General features: G+C 35.5%; 1 protein-coding gene across 1 annotated transcript; it reads right to left on the bottom strand.

The window, feature by feature from the left end:
• Positions 1–796: 796 nt before the first annotated feature.
• On the bottom strand, positions 797–9,100 carry LOC127866417 (putative ammonium transporter 1). Its single transcript, XM_052406926.1, has 11 exons — positions 9,013–9,100; positions 8,409–8,636; positions 7,074–7,171; positions 6,400–6,537; positions 5,890–6,123; positions 4,801–4,939; positions 4,148–4,242; positions 3,651–3,777; positions 2,757–2,873; positions 1,779–1,802; positions 797–1,136 (listed from the first exon to the last, which is right to left on the bottom strand). Exons 1-11 carry the CDS (start codon positions 9,098–9,100, stop codon positions 958–960), a joined length of 1,467 nt encoding a protein of 488 aa, XP_052262886.1. The 3' UTR covers positions 797–957.
• Positions 9,101–16,220: the final 7,120 nt, after the last annotated feature.

Here is a 16,220-nt window from a genome sequence, read left to right as displayed (position 1 = left end):
TGTGAAAACTGCATATGAGCCACGCTATGTGAAAAGCGGTTTAATGCATGTTCGTACAATGTCGTCCCAGATTAGCTTGCGGTTTAATGCATGTTCGTACAGTGTCGTCCCAGATTAGCTTGCGGTTTAATGCATGTTCGTACAATGTCGTCCCAGATTAGCTTGCGGTTTAATGCATGTTCGTACAATGTCGTCCCAGATTAGCTTGCGGTTTAATGCATGTTCGTTCAATGTCGTCCCAGATTAGCTTGCGGTTTAATGCATGTTCGAACAGTGTCGTCCCAGATTAGCTTGCGGTTTAATGTATGTTCGAACAGTGTCGTCCCAGATTAGCTTGCGGTTTAATGCATGTTTGAACAGTGTCGTCCCAGATTAGCTTGCGGTTTAATGCATGTTCGTACAGTGTCGTCCCAGATTAGCTTGCGGTTTAATGCATGTTCGTACAGTGTCGTCCCAGATTAGTTTGCGGTTTAATGCATGTTCGTACAGTGTCGTCCCAGATTAGCTTGCGCAATCCGTAAATACTTATCAGGGACAATACTTTCCGCTTTAATGATATTTTTCGTTTCATAACAGTCTACTCTTAGCAAAAATCAAGTTCATGCGGAAAGAGTTGTCCGTGATTAGCTTGTGCGGACTACACAGGCTAATCTAGGACGACGCTTTACGCACACGAATTAAACCCCCTTTTCACAGAGCGTAGCTTATATATTAAAGAAACGGTGTAGGTAGAATTTACAATACAGAATCTAGATGGGTTTACCATGCATACTAAGATACAACATCGAACAATATAGTCGATAAACGCTTTTATTTGCTTTGTTAAGCCCAATGTTTGAATAGTTTAGCGACATCATCATCATAAAACGCGCATCAGACTGCTAAACACCCAACACAGACGAAGGCTTTGTCAAAGTTCAATCTGCGGATGACGAGTAAACGAACCACTACACTCCCCTACATTTTAACGACTTCGTCTACAGAGAAGTCAGATGTGTCCGAATCGGAAGTGGAGCGCTGGATCCTCTCCGCAGAACCGCCCCCGGGCTGCTTCATCTGATGCACATGACGCTTTACTTCCGGGCTCTCATAGAGGCCTTTGTCGCTAATGTGGTTGAACCCGTAATTGACATTTCCTGGAAATCAGACAATAGATTGACTGATATGATCTAGTAAAATTATTTGCCGTTGCTCATGATGTCAGAATATGCTCAAGTCTGATAAGGACATCAAGAAGCCAGTATATACAATAACCTTTCTATGGCTAATAGGAAATTGTTCACAGTTGTTAAAATGGCGAATAAAAAATTCTTAGCATTGATTTTTTGTAAACAATATGTTTAAACAAGCGAAATATCACTCATGACTAAAGAACTTTTTTAATGGACTCATTTATGAATAATACTCATTTGAAAACGGTAATATATCAAAGTGTTCGTAACGCGTTTTTTTCGATGCATTCGATATGAGGAAAGATTCGGACAGTAACGCTTATGACAAAAAACATCGTAAGTAGGATATGCGTGGCTTATTTCGGATCAATAAGTATTGTACGTTTATCGAAAAACAGAAGTTCTGTTACATTGAGAAGTCAGTTTAGTCAATCGTAATTCATTGAAATATTTCATATTATGGAATCAAGAATCAGGAGACGCAGAGGGATTGACACAGTGGTTAAGCTTCCAGTGATATTACCTGGAGTTCGATTACGTTATCGTTCGAATTTTTATTTTATAAAATATATGTTCATTTTATTAGCTACGTTTTACATTACTTACCATTTTTCCCCTGTCGTTCATAGACTGAAAAAATAAAGATGAACACAAGTGTTATACATTTTAACGTTCAGTATGACAAAACAAATGTCTTCGATTTCATTTATAAGCTACCCCTTGATTAATTAAGAGCTTCGCATATCAATGCGATTATAACAACTTAATATGTTCTTAACGACGTTAACAATACAATAAAGCTTATCACAAAAAGGTCGAACTTTTGCAGTAAACCTATTGTAACACAATATACACATTGTTGTAAGTGTGTAAATTCTGATCCCTTTGGTTTTTCGATCGTCGATTGCTTTTAAAAAATAGAATAAATAAATAGGAATACATTTAAAATTAAATATAACGGAGGACAAAATCTCAGCCTAAATATATGCGCTCTTTAACATGTTTGACAGCAATTATATACATGAAAGCATATGAATGTTTTGCGTGCATGTGTACGTGTGTGTGTGTTTGTTTCATCGTTCAGTCAGCTTAGTTTGCATCGTTGATTCAATGACCCAACTAAATATGCATCTTTTTTTAAGTCAATACTTCTATAGCAATAAGGCGCTCGTTAAAATGCCTTCGAGTTTGGGAGAAAGAGCTTGGACATAAAGTATGATTTACTGACATACTTAAGAATGTGCTAACGAATGCATACACTTATATATTTGAAGGACTTGTATAGGTAATAAGCAAACAAATGTATCTAAAAACGTAAAAAGTGAATAAAGAAAAGGTTAAGTAACATAAAATTCGTACGTAAATTGTTCGTTAAAGAGGTCACTTAAGGGTGGTTTCTAAGGCTCGGACAATCAAACTAACGGACAGATAAATGTTAACATTTGTAAAAAGGGGTGGCACGTATATTCACACGTACATACATTATGTACAAATTAAAAGGATCAGACGGACATACGTATGCAAGGTTATATATTAACGTTACTTCGAGGGAAGAAAGAGGAAATTACAATCACGCACGCTTACCTTGCGTCACAATGAACGGACCGGAAGTGTCCAGAATCTGCATGAGTTTCTCGACGTGCCCATGACCATATGCCTCCACCGGATATGCGGGTTCGGCGTGCTTGGGGATGTCCAGACCTGTGGCAGCAAATACGTCATGAAACTGTCACGTGACTGATACATGTTGAATTCTCACATACCAATCAATGCTTAGTGAGCAATCACGATGAAATAAATGTATGTCGATCGGATTATAATTGTATATATATATATATATATATATATATATATATATATATATATATATATATCGTGAGTTGGGGAAAAGAAGGTCACACTATTGTTTGTTTTTTTAAAACGTTTAATCGACTATGCGGTATGAAAATATTCATACCTGTTTAACAACTAAATAATGATTTGCGTTGTATATAAAGCATTCGCCTATTGTTTTCTTATAAAAAAACAGCATGTTTGTTCGACATTCTTAAATAAATGACATAAGTTTGCCAATATTCATCCCTCGACTAGTAAAGCATATATCACTTCCATCTGGATGCAATAGTTTCTATACCCCATAACTGTTTATGATATTAATTCATGTAGAATGCACCGTTCTATGGTATGGGTTTTTATTTTGGAGAATCTATATGTTTCGTATCAATTGATTCAACTATCGTCTACCTATTTGTTTCTATATTATGATGCGATAATATGCGAATTGTGTGACAGAGTGTTGGGTACATTGCCTAAAATGTGTTTTTATCACAATCTGTATAAATCGTCAGGCCATTTTGTTCATTGGTTCAACGTTTGCGTACCTTATTACTTCCATGATATTTCCTCATTATGCACGTTTGACAGAATCAAGGTAAAGTTACTTCAAACCTAACAGAAACATTAATACATTGTGTGTACCTCGTAATTCTACATCTCGCGGTACTCTCAGTATTTTAAGGAGCCGAAGTGTTCCGAAGATTATCCCCATTGTAATTGCGGACCACGCGCAAATCGTGGCGAGTCCCGCAAGTTGCCAGCAAAACACCTAAAACAATTTAATATTGCGTAGAAGGAAAAGCGACAAAGAACGCAAAGCAAATTACACGCATCGAAGTACGTATGTTCCAAATTGCTCTATTAATCATATTTAATCAGAAAGATCTCATAAATAGTTTTACTACTTATCTGGCAACTGGTTTAACGATTTGGTAATCAACACCAACCAATTCACCCCATGATTTATACGCAATCAGATTAAATATGTGTAACGTTTTTCTTTCATAATTGTCAAACGTCTGTTCTGTACATACTAATATACAGGCGTTATATATTTATACGCTCGAGTTGGGATTAAACAGAAACAATGGGCATCTTAAATCACTGTATTAAACTGACGTGTTAAGCATGATACATACCATGCCCGATTTCTGGTCCCAGTTAAACAAAATGCCGTCTTGATTATTGAAAAACGCTAGGGCCATCACTCCCCACGAACCGCCTCCGAAATGTACTGCAATGAAGAGCAATGTATAACAAACAAAGGACGAAAAAAAAAGTGAAGTGAAGTCGTCGAAGATGATTAAATTGTGTTACACGCTGACGCGGCTAACCATACAGACCATTCATAAGGAAATTTTGCCGCAAAGTTTTGGTTAAACAACAAAATAAGCTTAACATGTAGACAATCTTCAATGTAAAAATACACACAGGTTAATTACTTTAATAACTATTTACCATGTTATTCAAACTTATAATGGAAAAAGATATGACACTGCCATCTTGTGTTATATGGACAAACACATTAAAAACATGAAAAACGTTGTTTAAAGCTTACCGTGGGTAAAATTAAAATGCAAATATATTTGATTTGATTATCCTTGTAATAACATTTCAACAGCATAGTGTTAATTAGTTCTCAAGAGATAAGTCTTCATAACGGTTTGCGAGAAAGTAAAGAAAATAATACACACATATACTTTCCCAAACAATAACCGTAGTTGATTTGGCTACTCGTATCAGTAAAATATTTGTGTCTTGCTTTTAAAATAAACGACAAGAGCCCTCCTACCTGCCACTGCGTCCAGTGGGTCGTCGACGAGCATCCATCGTACGAGCCACGAATAAAAGTGGAACACGATCCCGGCGATGGTGCCTATAGCGGCCGCCCCCCAGGGGTAATAGAGGTTACATCCGGAACAAACAGCCACCTGATATCGTATCGTAAGATGTTATGCGAATATGTTTTTTTACCATCAATAATACGTTTATGCATAAACATACATTAAGTAAAAAGGAGATACTGTTTCTTACATTTTTTGAAAAGAAAACAATAAGATATGAAATGTGTGATAACAAATTAAAACATAATTATAATTATAAGGACAAAATTCATTTCTTTCTGTCATGAAAGTCTTGTTGTTTTCCCAAAACTACTCCGACCTTGAGTCAAATATAAGGTACATGATTTCTTTTAAATCATAATAATAATCGCAATAATAATAATGATTAATTCTCCAAATATATTGAATAGCGCTCTAATTAAAATCTTTATTACCTTGAATAGCGCTCTAATTAAAATCTTTATTACCTTGAATAGCGCTCTAATTAAAATCTTTATTACCTTGAATAGCGCTCGGATTAATGTCAGATTTGTCTTGAGAAATGCTGTTATTAATTTCACATGTGTCTTAAATAAAAATTTGTCTTGAATAACTCTCTGATAAAGTTTACATTTGTCTTGAATAAAGATGTCATGTATTTCAAAATTGCATCGAATAGCTCTCTGACTTGCGTCAAATTTGTCTTGAATAACGCTCTTGTCAATTTCGAAATTTTCTTGAATAACGTCCTACTTTATTGCAAATTTGTATCTAATAACGCTCTGATAATTGCATCATTGTCTTGAATAACGCTTTTAGAAATTTTTTTATTGTATCGAATAACGCTCTCTTAATTTCACATTTTTCTTGAATAACGCTCAAATTAATTTCAAAATAACGTTATGATTTATTCCACAATTTTCTATATAAAACGCTGTGGTAGATTTCACAATTGTTTTTAATAACGCTCATATTAATTTCAATATTGTCTTTAATATCGATCTGATTAATTTCGTAATTTTCTCTGAAAACGCTCTGAATACGTAGACAGAACCTACCATGCCGCACAACGCGCCATTAATTATTATGAGAAGGCTCCACCTCTTGTTTCCGACCTTCGGCAACCTGTTGACAAACATAGAGGAGCAGGCAGCAAAGGAGCCGGAAATGACAGTATTGACCACGGCGATGCTGATGGCGGCGCCGTCACCCGGTTTAGTGATAGAAAGCTGGGAGCCGCCGTTGAACGCCAGGAAACCGAAAAACAGGATGAAGCCCCCGAGAGCCGCGATCTGATGGAACATTATCCGAAATAAGAACAAGACGCTTACCAGATGAGAAATACAAATAAAATACAAACATGTTAATCCTTCTGGAAGCAAAGCGACATTTAAGTGTCTAGTGGTTCCTTTGCAAACTATATTGTGATACACACTGAGACGATCTCGAAGCAAATGCCGTTTGACTATTTTATATGTGAATGCTTTAAAGCCACTTAACTTTCTTGAATATGCACTGACTATGTAGTAATAATTATATGTAGTACTAATATGCAGGTCATGCATTACCGGAACAGAATGCCCTCTGATAGTCAACACCGTTTTTGTTTCCTTGTCGAAGCGGCCCAGACGAGGACCAATTATGGAGGCTCCCACGAACGCTGCCGTGCCTCCAAGCAGGTGAACAACACCACTTCCAGCAAAGTCCTGCGTAAGTAGCGAAGAATCATAGCAATAATGATGCATGTAAAATGGTATTTTGCTTAAGAAATAAGCATTCATTAGGTGAACATCGTAAATTATTGGTAAGCTACTTATAAATGATAACTGGTACACGTCAAAAACTACAAATTGTAACAAATAAAAATTCATCATCTCTAGCCTCATACAAGACAGACTTATTTTATTGTGCTTAAAGAGTAATAGCCCCCACTCCCCGACTAATATCACAAAACCATTGAACACACTTAAACATTATCACTAAAATGAAAACATGCATGTTTATTTCCATTTTCGAAATTCTTATTGTAATCGCTTCCTGGATAATGCTTACAAGAAACGGACACGGGCATTAACATAACATAAGTTTGCCGCCAGTTATAACGTATGCTTTAAAGCAGTCTATATATTATTGGACGATTTAATTTTGAAAACATTCTGCATGGGGCTGGCAAACGAAGGACGCCGGCAGTTACATGCTGTAAGTACTAAATAATATAATCCAAATCAGTCTAGATTGTTACCCTGAATCCCACAACGCCTATGCTGCCACCGTAGTCCATACCGGCGGACAAGAAGCCCCCGGCCCACACCCAATGGGTCACCACCGGATATATGAACGCTGTAAACATGTTAATGAACGTTGAAAATATGGTGTGTAGCGTTATAAATAATGCTGAGCAAGGTTGCTTAAAACTCTAACCGCCAGTAAAGGAAACAGACTATATGCTTCAGACCTATATTAACTTATTTTTAAGAGCAATTGTGTTATCTAACATTTTCAAATCCTGCGAGTAAAACAAATTTAACTTGATTTATTTTTACAAAAAGTTGATAGAGCTAAAGCACAGTTATTATTAAATTGTTGTATACTGGTATTTTGAGATATACCGGTAGTGCATCTATTTTGCAAAAATATCAATTTACATAGACAATAAGCAATGTATGTATTTATTTTTTTTTGCTTTTGGCTTTGCTTTGAAACAGTCATTTGAACGCAAGATCATGTCCAAGCGCCTGGGGATTGTAATAATGAATAAGAGTTTAATAGCCCGAAGCATTTGTGATTGGGAGACAGGTAAATTATAAGAACACTACATTTTTTTACGGGTTATCTTCAAGAGGAAGCTCTTCTTAAGTCAATAATGTAATATTTATAAATATGAGTCGTGTTATGAGGATTGCACAGGCTAATCTGGGACGACACTTTACCGATATGCATTATGCCCAGTTTTCTCAAAACGCGACTTATCAGAAACCATCAATATTTCCATCAGTTAATGTTCAGACATAGTTTCTCATTATTTTGTGTATGTGTTGTTAGCTATTTGATATATTTTTGAACATTTTGAATTTGTTTTCGAAGCTAACATATTACATGATTTTTGAAACAATATCTTTTTAAATCATATACACGTATAGGTGGCATTGTCCACATTTTCCATACTTAAAAGATTGACATTGGACAGGACCCCACAAAACAGACATGCATGTGATTCACAAGCTAGCTTGATCTCGGCAGAAACATACAAAACAGACATGCATATGATTTAAAAGCTAGCTTGATCTTCGACAGGCATACAAAAGACATACATATGATTCAAAGGCTAGCTTGACATTGGACAGGACCTTACACTACCGACATACCTATGATTCAAAAGCTAGCTTGATCATAGACTGTACCATAAAAAAACGAACATGACTGTGATTCCAAAGCTAGCTTTACCTTCGGCAGGATCACACAAACAGACAAATCTGAGTTTCCAGATAGCTTGATATTCGGCGGTACCATACAAACAGACATTACTTTGATTCAAAAGCTAGTCTGACCTTGGACATGGCAATACAAATAGACCTACATGTGATTCCAAAGCTGTAAATGAGGAATGCAATGAAGTCACAGCGTTCAGCAACCGCTCCGGAGATGATGGTCGACGCCGTCGCAGCAAAAGTAAATTGGTAAAATAAATTAGCGTATTCGGTGACGGGGAGGTTGTGAGATGCGAAATGCGTATATCCGATGAATGTGTTCCCCTTTCCGTATGCGAAGGCGTAGCCGAAGAGCCAATAAGCCACGCCACAAATGACTGAAATATGAAGTATTCTTGTCATATGTTGAGTCAACATTTCAGAGATCTCGTAATCCAGAACAAGCCAATGAATTTCAAGTAAAGTGTATGTTCATACAGGAGGCCAACCTTACACTTTTACGCAATTTCTTTAATGAAGAATTACTGAATTGAAGTAAACATATTTCGTATGCCATAATTAAAAGACATACAGTTAGCAAATTTTTTAATGTTAAAACATGACAATAAGCAATAAACTATCAAGTGAATTGCTTGCGAATAATTGACTCTTTTCTGAGCATAACTATTGGCATGTGCATACGTTCGAATGTTACTATTGTTCTCTACACTGCATAATATATACGGTCATCTTTTATTCAATACGAATACATACATAAGTCCAAGACGTTCTTCATGAGGATATTAGTAACATTTTTACTTCTGACAGCTCCCGCTTCCAAAAAAGCGAAACCGCCTTGCATAACTGTGAAAAAATATATAAAAAGAATGCAAAACTGCATAAATGTCATCATTAAATAAAATTAAAAATGGTATAGTTTAAAATTGTGGCCCGTGTTGATTAAATGCATACATAGAATCAAACAGTATATATTAAAATGTAAATACATGTATTAGAAGGGCACTAGTTCGTTAGTCAACACACACTGTATAACTGTTAAGGATAATATACACCGTATATTTGCATAATCGTTACAGCATAGCAGACCTGCAATATCATTCTGCATTACTGTAAAGCTAAAACTGAAGTCCATGACTGTAAAGACTAAGAACACAACATGATTGCTTAACCGGAACCTCATGGCATATTTTTAAGCAGCAGAAACTGTGATTAATGTTTTAAATAACTTTGTTCGATTGTTAAATATATGCGGAATTGCGTTATATAGAAAACACAACATTTTAATTCAAAATGTATAAGTTGAAATAAAATGTTCCTATTTATGTACATGTATTTGATTTTAACTGAAAGACAGTCACAGTTGGTGTGTTTGTAATGCTGTGCGGACAACCGTAGTACCCGGTGGAAACCACACCTGTTTGGTATGGTGACCACTTACCCCGATGGAAACCACACCTGTTTGGTATGGTGACCACTTACCCCGGTGGAAACCACACCTGTTTGGTATGTTGACCACTAACCCCGGTGGAAACCACACCTGTTCGGTATGGCGACCACTTACCTCGATGGAAACCACACCTGTTCGGTATGGCGACCACTAACCCCGATGGAATCCACATCAGTTCGATATGGCGACCAGTTACCTCGATGGAAACCACACCTATTCGGTATGGCGACCACTTACCTCGGTGGAAACCACACCTGTTCGGTATGGCGACCACTTACCCAGGTTGAAACCACACCTGTTTGGTATGGCGATCACTTACCTCTATGGATTCCACACCTGTCCGGTATTGTGACCATATACCCCGGAGGAAACCACACCTGTTCGGTATGGTGACAACTTACCCAGGTGGAAACCACACCTGTTCGGTATGGTGACCACTTACCCCGGTGGAAACCACACCTGTTCGGTATGGTGACCACTTACCCCGGTGGAAACCACACCTGTTAGGTATGGTGACCGTTTACCCCGGTGGAAACCACACCTGTTTGGTATGGTGACCACTTAGCCCGGTGGAAACCACACCTGTTCGGTATGGTTACCACTTACCCCGGTGGAAATCACACCTGTTTGGTATGGTGACCATTTATCCCGGTGGAAACCACACCTGTTCGGTATTGTGACCACTTACCCCGGTGGAAACCACGCCTGTTTGGTATGGTGCCCATTTACCCCGGTGAAAACCACACCTGTTCGGTATGGTGACCACTTACCCCGGTGGAAACCACACCTGTTCGGTATTGTGACCACTTACCCCGGTGGAAACCACACCTGTTCGGTATTGTGACCACTTACCCCGGTGGAAACCACACCTGTTCGGAATGGTGACATCTTACCCCGGTGGAAACCACACCTGTTCGGTATTGTGACCACTTACCCCGGTGGAAACCACACCTGTTCGGTATGGTGACCACTTTCCCCGGTGGAAACCATACCTGTTCGGTATTGTGACCACTTAACAAGTTCAATAAAAATATAATACAATTCAAATAAAGAACACAGATTTGTATTGCTTTAGTGTTCTAATTATTTTTTAAACGTTTCCGAATGGTTTTATTTTCTTTTCGCATATCTCTTACATCTATTTATATTTAAAATATATATTTTATCAGACAATACCCCACTGAATAAGAAATCTGTTAAACATTAAACAAGTAAATGGATATAAATTTACCATTTTAATACGTTAACTTAAATATAATTTGTTTGTTTTTTATAACCGAAAACAATTTAATGTGTGCAACATGCTTCACTTTGAAATGCTTTAACTTTAATTAAAGGGACCTTTTCACAGATTTTTGCATAAATTGAATTGTCATTTAATGTTTTATCTTAATAAATGTAAACATGGGATCTAAACAGCTCTAAACAGCTCCAGTAAAAAATATAAGACTAAACTTAAAGCAAGAAAAAAAGTAACCGTCAGCCGGGCTCGAACCACTAAACCCTAGAGTAAAAGTCTAAGGCTTAGACGATTCGGCCATCCGTGCTCATACAATTGCTGATGTATTTTATACGTTTTACAAGAAATCCTCGTAAAATCACAAAAAATAACAAAATATAACAACAGCAACAGAACTCTTCAAATTATTCCATCGTTTCGCGTTGCAACACTTAAAAATTTATAGTTTTTTAAATCCTCAAAAGATGCATATAATGGATATTTTAAGGCATGCTAAATGTTCGGTAATACTGTCTCCTCACAAATACCATAACTACAACGAAAATTTGCTAATCTGAAACATTTTTGTTAATTTTGTAAATTTACCAAAACGTGAAAAGGCCCCTTTAAGTGTATGTCGTGGATAAGAAGTGTATCAAGTTGAAGTAATTCAATAGTGTTGTTTGACTCATTCAACTCGCGCTACACGCAGCTTTGCTAGACGTTGTACAATATTCGTATTTTACATCGTCAACGGCTATGTTTGGGGACAATATGACGTACGGCGCTACGTCACCGTTACGTTAGGCTGTTTTTAAAATTTAAAGTGCGTCAGCTGTGAAATTGTACTCGTACTTTTCGTAACTATGTTACATACAGTTATTAGAATGAATAGAATGATGATTGAACATATGTGCAATGCCAGAAGTAATTATCAGTTGTATTAAACATGACTTTATTGATACTTCGTATATCATCTTACAACAGATGTTGTAATGACTATATGTCGACAGATTTGGCGTTTAATCGCATGGAAATAAAATGCAAACTTGTATATATATATATCTATATGTATATATACAGTAATATTCAGTAATATATTCGGTTTGTCAGTAATATTCATTCGTGTGGAAATCACTTACTCAGTAAATCGAAACGCCGATATATATATATATATATATATATATATATATATATATATATATATATATATATATATATATATATATATATATATATATATATATATATATATATATATATTAAAGCCTATATACCCGGGAATATTGTGACTATTTAAAAACATATTTGTTTCGTTTTATTGCTGCCCGATAACAGATAATAGATAGTGAGAACATTTATGAAAGATATATTTTGCGTTGTATTGCTACTATGCTACTGCTAACCAATACAGTCATATAGTCCTACGTTTAAGTTGATAATATTTTTAAAAAGGTCAATCTTTCTGTTAACACACATTGCTAGAGCATTAAAAACAATGTAACGAGAATAAAATAATGTAGAGTGTTTGTATAAGGTTTTTACAGACAGACAGACAGACAGACAGACAGACAGCAGACAGCAGACAGCAGACAGACAGACAGACAGACAGACAGACAGACAGACAGACAGACAGACAGACAGACAGACAGACAGACAGACAGACAGACAGACAGACAGACAGACAGACAGACAGACAGACAGACAAAAGACAGCAGACAGACAGACAGACAGACGCCCCGCTATGTTATTAAAGTTTTTTTTTTAAAGAAGCTAATCCATCTGTTTTTATAAGCATCATTTTAGAGAAGTCGCCTTGTAAAATTGCATTTTTTAGGGGATCACAATGAAAAAACCAAATATATCTAAAAATCCGGTAAAAGAATGAAAAGAATCGATATTTTTCACTGCTATTTTTTACTGTTTGAAACTGTGAAATATCAGTTTTAATTCACTGATATTTCATTATAAACCATCGGAAAGCATATAATAAATGTTCCAGCACTTTACATTAACATATAAAATAGGTATGCTTGATAATATCATGATTCATTATCGTGTCATACTTTAAACCAATCATCAAACACTTTTGGGATCGCTATTGTGAGTTTGATCAATAACATCGCGAATTCAATTGTCTACGAATGTTTGGGTTAAATGAATGATTTAGAATTATCAAGTGATGGCTTAACATGAGAACATGTTTAAGGTTACGAATAAAATGTCGCGAATCGCTCGAAAAGTATAACTGATTTAGTAATGAAACTCTACGAATAACGAAGCATGTGAATAGCATACCTAAGTTTATTCTGATATTTCTTTTGTTCAACAAAAACCGGAGGCATGACCTTTTAGTAAATAAAGCACGTTTGGACTCGTGTCACATGTAATATTGAAAGTATTATCGTTATTTTATAATAATTTATTATCAAGCGATTTTGTATAACCATTTATATCCAAAATATCATGCTTTGTTAAGTATATTTATTTATTTGTTATCATCCTGTAAAAATGTTCAATTGAGTTTTTTTGTTTCATTTTTTTTGTTGGCAAAAATGGAATCTTGGCATCCGAATTCTATAGACACATGTTTAGTTGATTAACCTACTTTTAAAATACATCGTAATCTAAATCACAGAACAATATAAATGTATTATTGGAATGCCAATGTAACCGGAATGGCGACATAGGCTGGCAGAGCACTGTACTACAACACCGAGGATCGCGGTTAGATCACCGGCCCAGCCACGTAACTCGTTCGCGGTTAGATCACCGGCCCAGCCACGTAACTCGTTCGCGGTTAGATCACCGGCCCAGCCACGTAACTCGTTCGCGGTTGGATCACCGGCCCAGCAGCGTAGCTCGTTCGCGGTTGGATCACCGGCCCAGCAGCGTAGCTCGTTCGCGGTGTGGTTATTCAATACTTTGTAACAGGGTGATATTACCTCCATGTATGTTATGTGAATTTCCTTCCTTTAAAAATGTTCTTTCACATATAAAATTATGTTTATGTGTTTATATATAATATTGATGTCAACAATACTATGCCTATTGTCTAATTTTGTAACTATTAAAAGTATATAGTTGTAACTAAATAAAGTTTATATATTTTTATATACATTGTAAACTTTATTTTATAATGTAAGTTTAAGACGGCCTTCTCACCAACTTAGGCAAGGTAATCAATTTTCTCCTGATGACAAGTTCAATGTACTCATAGTACATATATATTTCAGTGGTAAATACTGTGATATTATTTAGTATATACCTTAACATAAAATAAATTAATTAAAACGACCATTTCCAAGTTATTGTTTATTTAAACCTTCTTCAAGGTGAATAGTAGCGGAACCGGGGCACGAAAAGATTCTATCACAACTTTATACGGCGTGTCTCACATTATAAACCTCCGATTCTAAAAACGTCAGTTATAATTGAAAAATACTCGCAAAAGTATGTGCACCTTGAGCTGGTAAACCAACTAGCAACGGAACATTGTTGGTTAATTAACTGAAATATGTGATAAGACCGAAATACTATTGAAAACAGCGAAAAATAAAACTTAACAAATTAACGCACACAATTGTTGCCGGTGTCATTAAAGCCACACACCTTGAAATGATATACATATTAATCAATGAATAAAGATGCAATTTGAAAGTGTGCAAAATTGTCATTAAATCTATAGCCTAGTTAGAAAGTTTTCTTTTATATTTTAAAACCGAAAGTAGGATTCCTATACGTATACGTATATTTCGACAAACGCGAATATGTTTAAGGTTTAAAGCGCAAAACGGTTTTCTACCTTGTTACCACCAGATATATTCTAATTGTAATAGATAAAATTAAATCTATAGCCTAGTTAGCAAATTATTTATTATTTTTCAAACGGAACCGCTTTTAAAACCGAAAGTAGGATTTCCAGACGTATACGTCCATTTCGACAAACGCGATTAGTTTTTAAGTTTTAAAGTTTTAAAGCGCAAAAAGATGGATTTATACCGTGAAACCACCAGATATATTCTAATTGACAAAGATAAAATGTGTTTCTTCTTTATAATTAAATTTACTATGTTATATGTAGTTCATTTCAATGTGTGTGGCTTTACATTGCACATTTTTGCGGGTATTCTCATATTTATTTTAACGCACGTATGTAAATGTGTTATAGGGATGATTCTATGTGGTTGACTGTTTTATTGTTTAAAAAAGTAATTTCGATGAAAGCGTTTTTGTCTATTACGCTTCGGTGCATTAGTTATTTAATAGTTATATAACTTGTCATTTTCCCGCTTCCTTCAAATGTGATTGTCATCAACCTTTACGTGAGCTGTTTGTGGTAGTTATCTGATGGCAACATTAAGAATCCGTGTATGTTTAAATGATCGCCTAGGTACTTGGAGACTTTCTGTCTGGAGTTAATTTTCGACAGGACGCAGAGTTATATGTATTGTAATTAATTCAGAAGTTAAAGGGTGACTCGAAGTTTGTATTAATATAAAAATCATTCGACTAAGGAAAAAACATTACTTGCTTCAATTACAGTTGGGACCTTTTCAAAAATAATTAAAATAATTTTATTTTTTGTTTGCCACCCAACGCCGTTTTTCGTGTTTGAGAGTTTAATTAATGTAGCACAAAATTACCGAGGAATAACACTAAATAATATACTAGCTAAGATATATTCACAAATTCTTTTCAATCGGCTCTCAATATGGACAGAACAGAATGAAACAATAATAAAAAATCAGTTTGGGTATCAAAAAGGCAAAAGCACTACTGATTGCATTTTCAAAATTAATTCACAGCGGACAAAAAGTGTACAGCGCAGTCATAGATTATGAAAAATGCTATGATAAAATAAATCTTCCATTCTTATGGCAAAAACTTGTCTCACATAACATAAGCACCAAAATGATTAACGCTATTAAAGCGAAGTATTCCATTGTCAAATCAGCAATAAAAAATAATAACACGATATCGGACATCATATACTCTTACCAATGAGTAAAGCAGGGCGACTGTGGATCATCCTTTTTGGTTATGGTATTCGTAAACGATATTTTAGATAATATTAACTCGAATATTAACGATATATTTTCAGTCAATGAACTTAAATTATTTTTTATTCTTTACGCGGATGATCAGGTTCTATTCGCAATATCACCCACCGCTTTACAATCCATGCTAAACGATATCGAGGTATACTGTAACACATGGAAACTAAAGATAAATACAACAAAAACAAAAATAATGATATTTGAAAAAAGTACAAGACATGCAAATATTGACATT

The sequence above is a fragment of the Dreissena polymorpha genome, chromosome 1, assembly GCF_020536995.1.
Source record: "Dreissena polymorpha isolate Duluth1 chromosome 1, UMN_Dpol_1.0, whole genome shotgun sequence".
Taxonomy (NCBI): domain Eukaryota; kingdom Metazoa; phylum Mollusca; class Bivalvia; order Myida; family Dreissenidae; genus Dreissena; species Dreissena polymorpha.
The sequence above is the reverse complement of the archived record's forward strand: the minus strand, read 5'-3'. Positions and strand labels throughout refer to the sequence as shown.